A 14,696-nucleotide genomic window follows, 5' to 3' on the forward strand; every position below is an offset into this window, starting at 1 on the left:
ACAGCAGCATGAGGGAACCGACCCGCATCAAGATGTGCATATATAAGCACCCTTCAGTCCCTTGCCTAAAATCATCTCATTCTCACACAATTCAGCAATCAAACAAGAGCATAGTTATGTGTGCTTAAGTCTCTTTGGCTTGTGCGTGTACACATATCTACAGCCAAGCACTTCATTGTGCTTCAGTCCAAGGCATCCCGAAGTCTTCTTCATCATTCAGCCTTCATTCTTGCATCTCCCTCAGCACATTTGGGTGTGCTTAAAGGCTTCAGAAGTAGCTTCATAGTTGTCTTCAGTCCGCTTGATGGTTCAGCTGATGTTTTGGTGTACATCGCCCTTGCGTTTGGCAATCCTTCATCGTCAGTAAGTTTTTTGCATTGTAAAGAAGTTCTCCAAAGCAATAAAACAAATACTCCTGCTTGTTGCGGGAGGGGACCCTTACGCGGGTAGATTGGGACCTAACTCTACATATTCTCTCTACAGCTCTATCTCTTGTGAATAAAGATTAAAGTAGATTGCCTCGTGCTCACTAACATAAAGGTATAAATAAGGCCTTGCTGTGCGTAACATGATGCATGCTACATTGGTATCAGAACTTCTGGTTGTGACCCAACTCGGCTACCTACTGTGAGACAATAGTAAAACTGAGGTCAGGAAAAACCATTCACCATGTCAGGTTGGTTTGTTCTATGCCAAGATGGGTGATTTTCAGCCCCATGCTTACAATGATTCGGATTGGGCTAGTGATTATGAATATGGACAACATTTTATTATTATGCCTTGTACTTGTGGTTGCATACTCACAACCTTATTATTCTAATACAATCAGCATCGTGTTCCTCTCTCTCTCTCTCAAGGAGGAGGTGAATTTAAAGCCCTCTGTATATTTGAGAATTGTCCTGTGTATTCAACTAAGAAGGAAATTTATAAAAAAAAAAGAATGAACTAAGGTGAGAGATCAGGGGTTTTAGAAGGCTGAAATTTTAGGTTATTTTTTGCTTTGATAAATTGGTTACCCCCAGTTACCCCCAATTTGTACGGGCCTTGTGTTTCTTGAAAGCTGATAAAACGGACGTATATTTCTGTTTTTTGACATGCATTACAGCCCGCAAAGCTGTTTTAGGTATTATTTTATTTATCGATATCTTTTTTTTCTTTTTTTTTTTGTGGCGGGTTGTGGTGGCGGCCCGCGGGGGGGGGTGTTTTGCGATGCATGATCCAGGCATTTGGAGAGATGCTTTTTGAAGTTGAAAGTCCCGATGGATTCCCACCTTTGAATGAGGAAAGTGCCCTCAAAATCCAAAATTTTTGGAGGGACCCTGCTATCCAGGTAAGCTCTTTGGTGTGGAAATCTGTGTGATATCTTCTCTTGCCTTTGGCTTATGATTGCTATTACTCTGGTCACAGGCCGCTTATCTCAGGGGAAACGAGTTACAACTTCCTGACTGCACATTTTTCTTTTTGAAGAATGTTTTACGTCTGGCAGCACGTGATTATACACCATCGCAGGTATTTTAAGTGTTTGTCAAATAACTGTAAAGAAACTATGTAAGAAAGGGACCAAAACAAGCTAGACAACAAAAAACGTATAATTAGGGGGTAACTGCCATTTTAAAGTGTGGTGGGCATTATTTCTAAGCTAAAATGAACCATTAGATCATCTCTCTCTCTCTCTCTCTCGGGGGTGACTTTCAGAGGGCCTGGGGGTGACCTTGAGAGGGCCGCGGTTTTCTATGAGGGAGGCAGCAGAGGCTAGACTAGCACGAGGATTTGCAGCTTTGGAAGCACTTGAGAGACAGTGCGCAGACATACAGTTTCAGGAGCCACGCACGAAACTATGGCTATTTGACACTCTGGTTACATCGACACTTCTCTATGGAGCGGAGATTGGGGGCCTAGTCTTTTCTTTAAGAGGAGGGAGCCATTGGTAGAATAGGATGGACCAGACACAGACTATTACGATGGACCAGACACAGACTTTTCTTTAAGAGGAGGGAGCCATTGGCAGAACAGGATGGACCAGACACAGACTATTACGATGGATGGACCAGACACAGACTATTACGACAGACTATTACGATGGAGTTTTGGGTACCTGAGGATGTATTAGATGAGGCTCAGATGGAAGCAGAGGAACTTGATGAGGTTCTTATTCCCGAGCAGATACTGGCACATAAGGAAAGAAAGGTACAAGGTAAAGTTGCCCGTCGCTATACTATGAAGTTCAAGAACTGTTCACCGATGGATGCGAAGTGGATGGAGGAGGGTGACTTAGCAAATTCACCTAAGGTATTGCGGCTTTATCTTGATGCCTTTGAGTTGGAGCCGACTCTTGCGACGGCTCATTCAATTTCAGCAGAGCATGGGTCTAGAGCATTACCTGATGCTCAAGCGGGGGGTAGCACCTCCGCTCCCTTGTTACAGACAGGCTCAATTGTTATCTAGAAGTCACTTGGTGACATCTTCGTATTCACCCGAAGGTACTGAGGCTGACAGTACATCTGCTTATGGGACTTCTATGATATTGTGTACTAGTCACATGAGATGGTAAAGTTGGGTATGGTTCACAGTCGGCCGCACCATGAACTATAATTGCAACTATGGATAACTCTGTCTACACTTATGGTTAACAGAGATGGTTTTTGCCTTTGGAACTAAGGTATGACTGAGGAAGATTGGGACATTGATCTTTGTCATATGGTTTTGGTTGTTCTTGACCACAAGATTGGTCAATTGGATATTGAGATGATGCTATTTGTGGAGTTGATCTCCTTTGGAATGGCATGGTTTGGTTGAACTCAAAGTCTGCAGCAACCTGAGCTAACACTTCGAGACTCTATGAAGGGCATAAGTCTTGCGAGCAGTCCTAGAGTTGTTTTGGTTCATAGATATATGGATTGAACTCTATTTATGCATGTATACATACACTTTTTGAGATATTATTGTATTCTGGTGTCATTGGATCCTGGTACCATTGAGAATACATTGGGTAATACTTTGGATTGTGTGGTGTGATGCATGTATATTGGTATGATACATCAAGTACTTTATTATATTCATGGATGCACCATTGGGTGTGACTCCTGCGGGATAGCCATGAGACATATGTGGGAAGTACTTTGTGGATGTATAGTTTAGATGCATTGAGTGCCTTCATATGCTCATGTTTGTACCTCGCTCCAGTCTCGTGGGTCCTGCGGGATATCCATAGGCGTAAGGCTTGCGAGCAGCCTTGAGACTGTTATTTTGGAGTCCGTAGAGCATCTTGAGGAGCATATTGTTTGCGAATGCATATATGTGTCGTGCATATGTTTGTCATATGTAGAATGATGCATGGTTTTGTTTTTGGCTAACACAGGTTACGTGTTTCCACTTGGTTTTAGACTTTTGCTGCAAGTTCTGAAGGAACAAGCAAGAATTGTTTGTCACTTTGACATGACAGTGTGGCCTTATTGTCCAGGATGATTGTTCAAAAGCAATGCACTAGAGGGGCATTGCTTTTGTCATGGAGAATCTTTGCTCTTACAATGCCTAATTGTGTTATTGAGTGCAATCAAGGACGCTTGCTATTTTTTCAAGAGGGGGGTATGTTACGACCTTGTGTTTTCCTCTGGATAGTAAGCAGGTGGACATGGGCACGGGATGGACAGTGTGAATGGCATCAACTTGGAATCGAGAATAAACCCATGTGTGGCCAGCCCAAGTGTGAAGAAGACAAGGATTTAAAGTTTATAAGGTTTTATAACCTTTGATGACTTAAAATAATATTATTTTTGGAAGGATGCGTTTTTGCTATTAGCTTTTGTTTTTTTTGGAGAAAAGCAGGCTGAATCGCATCCTTGTTATAAAGCGAAGGGTGGCGGAATTCCACGTGTGGAGTCGTGTGGTGTGTGCGGGCGCTTCCTCTCCTTGTATGGCTGGTTGCCATACAGCACAAGCAACACATAGAGCTTCAGCGCAGGTAGCACTGGACAGAGAGAGCAAGGGTCGGTGTTTTTGTTTGCTTCCCTTCGGCTATGGCGAGCACTACTTTAGGTGGTGGTGGAGGCAAGGCGATGGCCTCTGTGGTACCGTGCAACAGGACAATGGCGGAGACGGGGCGCCGGCAGAAGACGATAGCATGGCCTTCGAGACAAGCCCGGGCGTGAAGGTGTAGAGCAGCTCTGACACGATGGGCATTCGAGATGAGCTCATGCGGGGCATTTACGCCTATAGCTTTTCGAGAGGCCCACGGCCATTCAGCAGCGCGCTTTCCGTCCCATCATCCTGAACCGCGACGTCATCACCCAGGCCCAGTTCGGCACCAGCAAGACCTCCATGATCGCTCTTGCCGTCTACCAGATCATCGACACCTCCGTCAGAGAGCTCTCTATTTTCTCTCTATGGGATGCATGTGGGCTAACTACAGGAGAATAGAGATAGGCTTTTCTCTCTCTCATCGTGAATTTGCAGGCCCTGTTGAAGAGACTTGAATACAGAAGATCAAGCTACATATACACGGGATGATGTTCATGGAAGAGATGTGTTGTTCCTCTTCGTCTTGAACTTATGTGTATTCAGGGGTTGCTTGACACGTCTTCCATCTCTCTCTCTCTGGGATATGGAAAAGCAGAGGGTATTGCTATGGAAAACAACCCTGGTTTTTGGCAACCGTGATTTGATGGTATATCTGTCATGGAAACATGACATTGGTTTTCAAGAGGAAACAGGACTTTGGTATCAAGGAAATAGGCCTATGGTTTATGGGATACAGGTCTTTGGTTTATCAAATACAGGTCTTTGGTTTCATGTGGAAAACATGTCTTTGGATTCATGTGGACAGGTTCTAGTTTTCTCAAGGTTACATGCAAGCTGTGACTATAGGGAAGGACATATGGTTTGGTATAGCCCTACTGCTGTTTGGGAAAGGGTTTGAGGGATCCATGGTAGTGACGGAGAAGACCTTTTCAAGCAGGGAGGTGTTGTATAGGTGTGCCTTCTCTATGGAATGCTTTGCTGTAATAACGAGAGTTCTCTTTTGGAAGTCCTAGGTGAAACTATAAGGGATCCTATTGGTGGAGGATTCTACAAGTTGTTCTTTGTACTCAAATTTGATCAAGTAAAGAAATACCGCAAGGGGCGCCACTGCGTTTTGGGGCCAACTTGTGTCTGTGTAATTTTTGCAGGAGCACTCTAGCTTCCCCTATTTGCTCTGCTTTTCCAGGTCCTCAAAGGTGCTGAAGTGTTTTGTGTGCGAGTGTTTGTTCACCGCCCGTCAAATTTCTGAAGGCCGGTTTCAGAAAGTAGAGGTGACTTCTTTTATTCATGCTATGTTCTCCTTGCTTCGCATCATGCTTTTGGAGTGAAGAAGAGCTTAGGCTACGTCCTAGACATTGTGTATTCTTGCAGCATAGAAAGAGGAGAAGCATGTAGAGAACTTAGGAAACAAGGATCAATGAGTAGAGATCATTGGATTGAAGAATACTAGGCTAGGTCCTAGACATTGTATTCTTGCTTCCTAGAAAGAAGAGAAGCATGTAGAGAACTTAGGAAACAAGGATCGATGAGTAGAGATCATTGGAGGCCCTCTAGAAGGACTATCTTCATGCCTGAAACACAACTATGGAATCAGAGTTTGTTTGAGAGTTTATAGCATTACATTTGAAATGTATTAGAGGAAAATCACATCAGCACGAGAGTGGGCTGTGGGCAGCAACGAACCCACAGGACTCAAGCCTGTGCTGCACTCGAAAGAGTTGTAGTTGGTGCATCTTGTCCTCTCTCAAGAATGAGCATGTGTTCTGTTTCTCTGGTCGAGACAATGAATTTCTCTTGCACCTATGTGAGCAAAAGCCCGTATCTGCTTTACTTCACTTATTGCTATCTAACAAAGCTTCTCATCTCTAAGATGGGTTTTCAAGGTAAAGGATTGTGATGGCTCCTTAAGGTGACCTCCTTAGGCATACACGTGGCGTCTGGTTCATCCTTTCGAGTTTGAAAGCATAAAAACCATCTCTTTCGAATGTTTGCATACTTAAACGGCTTTTCGAAGTTTTTAGGGACTGTCCATTCAGGTTCCCTACTTTGTACATTTCTCCCCTTCTGCTTTTATCACCAGACAAGCCGTTTTAGAACCTTTATTAATGCCTGCCTTTTAATAATCTGCTGGCGATAACATTTTTTGTATGTTACGTGGAAGTTGCATCTGGTGACAGGATCTTTGGAAGTTGCATCTTTGGCTGTAGTATTGCGGAAAAACCTGTGGAATACATCTTACACTACATTTTTGTTAAATCATGTGACTGCTGTCATACATTTTTCAGCGCTCAGTGGGGTGGGAGAGGAGTTTTGAATTCGAAACTTGACAAAGGAAAGGAAGAAAGGTCTTAAGAGTGTTTTTATTCAGGTGCTAAAAAGGTTTGTTTATCATATGCAGGAGGATGTTCTACATGCAAGGCAGCAAACAACGGGCATTGTTGAGACAGAATTCAGGTAACTGGGGTTATTCTGCCTGAACATCAAAAATGGTGATGACTGAATTTTTTACAGCGTACGAAAAGGGCTTTCAAGAGAGATTGTGTTAGAACTACACCATGTGAATTGTGGATCATGGAAACTGGCCTTCTGTGGCCTACCATACCAGTTGTAGATCAAGATCGATTCCGAAAGGAGGAGAGCTTTGATTATTCTAGATTAGTTTTTGGTCCATTATGTTCAAATAGAAGTTAGTATCTAGACAGTATCTACCATCCTACCTAGTACCAATACTGACTTTGACAGAGGGCATGCAAACTATCTTCACCACTATGGAGGCTGTTGTGCTACCAACTTCTCAAAGTCACTCCCAACAAGAGGGGTGACACGAAAGTAAATTGTCTTTGCTTCTTGAAACTTGATAGTAGCCATTTTAGAAACGGAGCATGCACCACAACAGAGATGGCTGTTGAAGGAATATCTATGAATTTTCCTAGGGACTTGGAAATTGTGATGGATTCATGACATTCTCATGAGAGTGTGGGGAAGCAAAATGCAACCCCTTACTAAGGGAACCATTTTTCTTGTGCTTTTTGGCATCTTCTTGTTCAAGAACCCCAAATCCTTTCAGTTGAGATATTTGCTTTTATGGGGATGAAACATTGATAGAAGTTGCCTGTTCTGTAAATTTGGTGAACATATACAACATCCGCACATGCGAAGGGGACCGTGAAGACCTAGATAAGAGTTTTCCCCCATCTCAAGCCTGATATAGCCGTGGTTAAGAGGCTGGATACCCCTTATTTAATTCAATCAAAGGGTTAGGTTTGTGTATAGGCTTTCATCAAGTGATGCATGTGATTGTATTCATGTCGTGACTTTTTTGCTGAAGACACTTAAAGTTGAATAAACAATATGCTAATATTGGGCTTGAATTTTTTTCCCCCGGAAAAGAGACTTCTGAAGTACGAAAAAAAATATATAAGGGAGATTTCAAACCAAACAAGGGGGAAATCTCAACCAATTAGGTGCCTTGTGCTGCCAACTAAGGTCCCATATGAGTGGCATTGAAAAAGATCCCATAATCCCACTCTCATAAACTGGCTGCGCTTTCTCTCCACAGCCCTTTAAGATCCTTGGATTCGGGCCCAAGTGACCATGAGGGTGTGGATGATATCACTCCAAATCCTGCAAATGCAGTGTGTATCATACACCAAAGTGCCCTCAAGTGCCCTCAATGACCTGAGTGCATCTAGCCTTCCAAATGTTCCAGCCTATAATCATAGTTGTCAGGTATGAAACGAAGGTATGAAAAACGGTACCAGTACGGAACTTTTACATTTTGAAAAATAAGTTCGTTTAAGGTACGGTCCACTTCAAAAAACTCTTGAAAAATAGATATTTGTACACGTTTAGAGATGCAAAGTCTAGAGAAGTTGTCATAAACTAGATTCTAGAAACAAGTTAAAACAATAGTACAAAGAGTCATGAATGGTGAACATATGCGTGCCGCATGCCATAAATAAGAGCCATGTCCGCGGCCTGCAATAGTAAATACAAAAAAGTGTGTAGTGACTAATCACAATACTAAGTACAAAAATGTCTAGACTAGACTCTAGTCCTCCTCCTTAGAGGAGTCACTAAGGGAAGGATTGCCCTCGCTAGAGGCGCTCTCATCATCAGTGGCAAACCCAAAACGGCCTTCACTAAGGACATTGCCCTCGTCCATTTCCATGACCCGGGATGACTGGAAGGTTTAAGGGGCTAGAGAATAGCGGCTGAAGGGATGGGCGCGCACAGGCAGCAAGAGCTTGAGAGAGACTAGAGAGGGAGAGAGAGGAGGCGGCCCAAATGGCTTTGAATGGCGGGCTTAAGGGCTGGTCGCACATGAGCAGAGAGAGCTTGAGAGAGACTAGAGATGGAGAGAGAGGAGGCCCAAATGGCAAACAGCCATAAATGGCTACAAACAAGCGCGAAAAAAAATGGTCGGCAAAAATGGTGAGAAAAAGCGGCAAACAAAAAAGTCATTTTTTATTGTACCGAACAAAACGAAATGATCCAGTACGATAGGAACTTTTTGTACAAGTTTCATGAAAGGGAGATTTCGTCCATTACATGTGCACATGCATTTATGACTGCATGCATAAACTTGTTTTTGCATGATTTGTTTGCATGTGTTTGCTCCTTTTTCCGTGCGAGTACACTGGATGGGGACGCCCTTAGTGTACCATGGAGTGCTGCTTGCTGACACATTGGTGTGGCGTGTGATTAGGTGGCAAGTATTACTATTTTGGCCCTTTTAAAATGTAAAATCCATAAGCTATGATTAACTTTAATGTTTATTAAAATTTGGGCTAGATATTTATTTTCTAGTGTGGATGCCCATAAACTAACCTTTGATTAAAGTTTAATAATACTTAAATCAACTATTGTATGGGAACATTAGTACTTTTTCCCACGTGGGTAGTGGCCAGCTTCTCTCTCTCCATCGCCTGCTTTACGACAGCTGTACCCGCCTCCCACCTGCTGCCCGTGTGCTATACGACTACTGTACCTGCCTGTACGTGCTGCCTGTGTGTTGTACGACTGTTGTACCTGCTGCTTGTGTGCTGTATCTCTTGTGCGATTGTTGTACCTGCCTTTACTTGCTGCCCATGTGCTGTACCTGCCTTGTACTTGCTTGCAGACTGTACTTGTACCTGATGTACCAACAACTGAATTGTACCTGTTGTACCAGATTGTACCTATTGTACCAAATTATACCCTACTATACCTGAACTGTACGAGGCCTATACTTACTGTACTAGGACCTGTGCTTGTAGTACTAGGTGGATCTGACTGCATGGTGAAAAGAATGCAACTTCACTGAATCCTGCTGCAAGCTATACCAGGTGCCTCATGTTTCTTATTTGTGTAAACTTAAAATTTTCTATATTAAGTTCAAAGATTTCTTAAGTTTTGTGCAGAGCAGGAACAAATCATGTTTATGCTAACCATACTCAAGAAGCTTTCCTATTTTGGTTAGTTTTTCCCTGAGTGGTAGTGCTAACCGCGCCCTCGGAATTTCTTAGAGCCAGTGAAGGTTAGAAACACTAGGGAATCTGGGAGCAAAGCTTATCCGGGAGAACTTGGCAATGTTCCCTCCGCGGTATACTCCTTTGCCTGTGCTAGTACAGGCCTGCCTATTGGTGTACGGTCCCGGAAGACCAGTGAAAGGCACGTGTGCACCCAGTGAAGGTGGGAGTGTGCCTATGACTTGGTCAAGTGTTATTGGTTATTTTCATAGTCACAAGGGACGGGGGACGGGGACGGGGATGGGACGGGGGACGGCCATAAGTACGGAACGAGGGAGGAAACGGCACTCAAAAAATACTTTTTTTAAAAGTTTTTCTACTCTACACTTATTCTACTTTGGAAGTACATCAAAATGAGCACAAATTTACACTAAAATGGTAAGCTTTTAAGTTTTGAGTCATATTAATAAAATACGCCAATCACACAGTGAAGGCGTTGACGATTGCGGAGGATGCCATGGTTGAAGATGGCTTGAGCCTTGAGCAATGAGAGAGAGAGAGAGAGAGAGAGAGAGAGCCTAGAGGCCTAGAGGCCTAGAGGTTTGCTGCTTTGGCAGTTTTCTTCTCTTCTCTCAGCTCAGCTACTGGATGCAGATGTTATTTCGTTATGGTCTACGGCAGCTCAGCTGGCTGATCTTTGATGCTTTTATCCGGGATGCTTATTTGGCTAGGAGGCTTTCTTATTAGTGTACAGGTCTGCATGGTCATGATCCTTTAGAGGATCTTTTGTGGGGGTTTTTTTTTGGAGCCATAGGTTCTGTGTGAGCCATGTGGATGATGTACATTTTTTACATATAATATAAAACACCATTTCACGAAAAAAAAAAAAAAAAGAGCCTAGAGGCCTAGAGGCTTGGAAGTTGGAAGACTCAAGAGGCTTGAGAGAGAGAGAGAGAGAGAGAGAAAGAGAGAGAAAGAAAGAAAGATTTTATTAACGTCTTCCAAAAGACCGAACTCGGCCTATGAGACAAATCGGAGTACCTGTATGGGGTATCTTCTGTCATCCTAACAAAATGAAAAAGTACTGAACTAAAAAGCTGAATCTCGGTGTGCAATAAGTACAATGAGTGGTGAAGGGGATGGAGCTCCACTACTAGGAGAATGCAAAGCTATATGCATGGAGTATACAATCATGGCTAGCTCCATCCTGTACCATACTGGGGGTATAAAATGGTATACATCAGTGAAGGGGGTGTCCACAGCTCCCTGAAGAACATGCCTGGGTGTGCTCTGAAGCAAGCCAGTCGCTCCGCACCCTCTCTATGAAACTGAGCTCTGATCTCTGTCATCTCTCTCTGGTATAGGCGTGGTATCCGAAAGCTAGGTGTCCTCTGTCTCCTGCGGGCTCTAAGTGTCTCTGCACTCTGGAGAGTAATTCCCTGCCGTGTTAGAGCTGGGAGGGGGATGGATCTTTGAAAAAATGTAGTAATCTATGTCTGTCGCCCCCCCCTGGAGCTGTCTGAGCGTGTAATAATGTCTCTGTGGCTAATAAAAGCAAATACACCATCCTTGGTGGGGGCCCTACAGAGGGTATTCGGGACCCAATACTGTGTCCTCTTCTCCCTCTCTCTCATTACTCAAGTGACCATCAATCTTGAGTCTTGCTCAAGTGACCATCAAGCCCCCCCCCCCCCCCCCCCCCCCCCCCCCCTCTTTCTCTCTCTCTCTCTCTCTTCGAACCTGCTGCCCTCCCTCCCGCCGGCTGCCATGTTTGCCGCTTTCTCTCTCGTAGCCGTCCTCTCTGTTCGCCGCACAGTACTGCTGGCACCCACCCTTTCTCAAATATGCTGGCCCGCCTCTCTCTCCGCTAGGGTCTGCGCCCCCCTTTCCCCACCCACCCTTGCTCAGGCCCCCAAGGCAGCAACATAACTCTCTCTCTCTCTCTCTTCTTCCATGGCTTCCCCCTTGCGCAACCCGATGAAGGCGACCTTTATGGTTACAAACAAGAGGATAACAAATGTGGAAAAGGAGATGAAGGAATGGAAGGCGGAGATGGAGGGATGGTGGAAGGAGAAAGCCAACTTTCTCCAAATGGTATTCAATGAGGGTAAGCGGTGGAAAGAGGAGGAGGACCTCATAGCAGAAGTCAAAGACCTTCACGGGGAAGTCAACACGCTCAAAGGCGTAATTTCAGCTCTTCAGAGGGAGCTTGCAGAGGCTAAGGCAAATGGTGGACTTGAAGAAGGTGAAATTCAGCCATCCATGATAGAAGAGCTCAAGGTTATCAAGGAACAAGTACGGACAATTAAGGAAGAAGAGAAGCAACACGAAGCAAAGACTTCCTCATGGGTGGAAGTCATCACCAAGACTCAAAGGAAGATGGATGAAGCGGAGAAGTGGATAGAGGTCGCCAAGAAGGGTAAAGGTAAAGAGATAACAACCCCTACAGCTACAATCATTAACATGACTTTGGAAGAGGAACAACGAAGACGTACACGTGCTTTGCATGTGAGGATTACTGGCCTTAAAGACGGGGATAAAGTTGAAGAGGAGGTGAAAGAGCTTATGGTGTTGATGGGGATTGATAGTCCGGCACACGCAAAAGCCTGGAGAGTGGGCAAAAAAAGCGGAGGCAACAGGGAAACATCAAAGGAAAGAGCTCTCATACTTCGCTTCCCCTCTATTGAGGCGAAGGAGGAGTTCTTGAAGAGGCGACCCACTTTAAAGAATACAGGCATTTTTCTTGGTGACGATCTTACTCTTTCACAGCTTGCACATATGAAGGAACTCATGCCAGAGATTAGGGTGGCAAGAGAAAAGGGAAAGATACCATTTTATAGAGAAGGGAGGGTGGTCATCGTGTAGGGAAACATGAAAGCAATAGCAAAACTAGAAATGAAACAAAAACAAATGAAAGACAAAGAGTTACCTTGAGTTGAGTGTAGACAAGACACAAGATTGATGCTTTCATTGATGTGACACCTACAATATATAGGTGAGAAGTACAAGATTGAGTAGACTGACTTATGGGATAAATGTAGAGATGCCACATGGCACTAGACTCAAGACACAAAGACTTCAGTGAAACTAGACTAGAAATAGTACACCTAGTGTGCACTTATTTCCAACACCCTCCTTAAGTGGACACTAGGAGGAAGACAAAAAAGACAAGACTAGAAGATAGACATAAAGACTGATAAACTGAGAGACTAGACATGAGAGACAAAAAAATCCTGAGACACCCCTCCTCAAGTGATATCCTCATATGGGTCCACAAGGGTAGGGACAAGATGGATCTAAAACAAGACACAGTCAGATTGATAGACAGATAGACAGACAACAGATAGATAGACAGACAAGACTAGATAGACAGAAGACTGACTGTAGAACTGACTGTAGACAAACAGATGGACCTTGAAGACATCCCTCCTCAAGGGCAATCTCTGCCTCTCAAGTAGGGACAAGAGAGAGGTCCTAAAGCAGAATGAGTAAGACACTAGAACCCCTTGACCTACATCATCGGTGGTCAAAGTGGTAGACAAGAAAGGTGAAGTAATCAGAAAGCCCATTCCTCATCATGTGAGGAATGAACAGCAAGATCTGCTGATGTAGATGCTGTAGCAACATGGGCTGAGGTAGATACAGGGGCTGATGTAGAGGTTTTAGAGTAGCAGTCCTTCTCCCGGTGATTATCACGGCCACAAATGGTGCATGGATGAGCCTTGAAGCAGTCCTTCTCCAAATGATTAGTTTTTCCACAATGGGTGCAAGGCTTTCTTACCTTAGAACCTCCTTTCTTTGCTAAAAAAGCAGTGTCAGTTACCTTTTGTTGTTTTGTTCTTTCCTCTTCTTGGAGAGCATTGATGATACCTTCAAGAGTAGGATTATTGTGATACTTGAAGGTAGTGACAAGAGTAGCATAGGTTTCAGGTAAGCTTTTGAGAAGCACAGCAATAGCAATATCTTCGGAGATGGGGGACTTCACTGAAGCAAGCTGAACCATAAGACTACGAAAATAATTGACATGAGAGGCTATAGTAGCTCCCTCCTGCATATATAGATCAAAGAATGAGATCATAAGTGCAATCTTAGAGTTTTTAGAACGAGGTCCAAAAAGGGTATCCAAAGTGATCCATGCTCGAGAAGCAGACTGTATGTCGGAGATGTGATGAATGTAATCATCGCCAAGACCGAGCAGGATGATAGCATAGGCTTTGTCATTCTTGGCAGTGGGAGCATAAGTGATAACTTGCTCAATGTCTGAATCTTCGGGAGCAGCATGGTGAACAACGTCCCAAAGACCTTCTTTCATAAGATGGCACTTGATTTTGATTTGCCAAGTATGAAAGTTGGAGCCATTGAATTTGTCAGAGAATGAGTAGAAGAGGCCATGTGGGAAGGTCTTACCTCTTGCTAAAATGCAAGGGCAGTGTCTATTCCCTTACAAGATTGCAGAAATGAATGAAAAAGAGATCCAAACTGTTTTTAGAAGCCGGCTCTCTCACCACTTGTCAAGGCCATAGCATGTGACAGCCTATCGAAGCATGAGGAACTAGCAGTTTGCAGATATGAGGAAAGGACTGACCAGCAAACTGAAGGAGACAATGTAGCATGTACCTTGTAGATTCTTCAAGAGGAGAGGGAGACCGACAGTAGCTGCAGGTATGGAGTGATGCGCAGCCTGTAGAGGGTGAAGCGCAGGCAGCAGCAACTGTAAACAGGCCGGCGGACAGCAAAAGCTGGCGGACAGAAGGTTCAGAATGTGCTGGGCAGCACGTGCAGCTTGAGAGGTGACGTTGGACAACAAATGCAAGTCAAGTTACACAACATGTGCAGATCTACGCAGGGCAACAGATGGGCTGCGCTGAGTTGAGTGGGACAACTTGGAGAGAATGGCGAAAGCTCATAAGAAAAACAAGGAAACCCTAAAAACTTGCTCTGATACCATGTAGGGAAACATGAAAGCAATAGCAAAACTAGAAATGAAACAAAAACAAATGAAAGACAAAGAGTTACCTTGAGTTGAGTGTAGACAAGACACAAGATTGATGCTTTCATTGATGTGACACCTACAATATATAGGTGAGAAGTACAAGATTGAGTAGACTGACTTATGGGATAAATGTAGAGATGCCACATGGCACTAGACTCAAGACACAAAGACTTAAGTGAAACTAGACTAGAAATAGTACACCTAGTGTGCACTTATTTCCAACACATCGTGGAGTG

The 14,696-nt window shown here is 44.0% G+C and overlaps 1 protein-coding gene across 2 annotated transcripts in view; it reads left to right on the forward strand.

Moving 5' to 3' along the window:
* Positions 1–14,696, forward strand: part of LOC147613216 (guanine nucleotide-binding protein alpha-2 subunit-like) — an 85,918-nt gene that overhangs the window by 51,035 nt on the left and 20,187 nt on the right. Inside the window, exons 7-9 of one of the 2 annotated variants that reach the window (XM_086782482.1) lie at positions 1,223–1,330; positions 1,408–1,509; positions 6,416–6,471. In XM_086782482.1, the coding sequence (XP_086638608.1) occupies positions 1,223–1,330; positions 1,408–1,509; positions 6,416–6,471 (266 nt within the window). The remainder of the gene's footprint in view (positions 1–1,222; positions 1,331–1,407; positions 1,510–6,415; positions 6,472–14,696) is intronic. The other variant, XM_086782483.1, reaches the window with a different exon arrangement.

Source organism: Cibotium barometz, chromosome 44 (genome assembly GCF_041138505.1).
Source record: "Cibotium barometz isolate CiBa-2024 chromosome 44, ASM4113850v1, whole genome shotgun sequence".
NCBI lineage: Eukaryota > Viridiplantae > Streptophyta > Polypodiopsida > Cyatheales > Cibotiaceae > Cibotium > Cibotium barometz.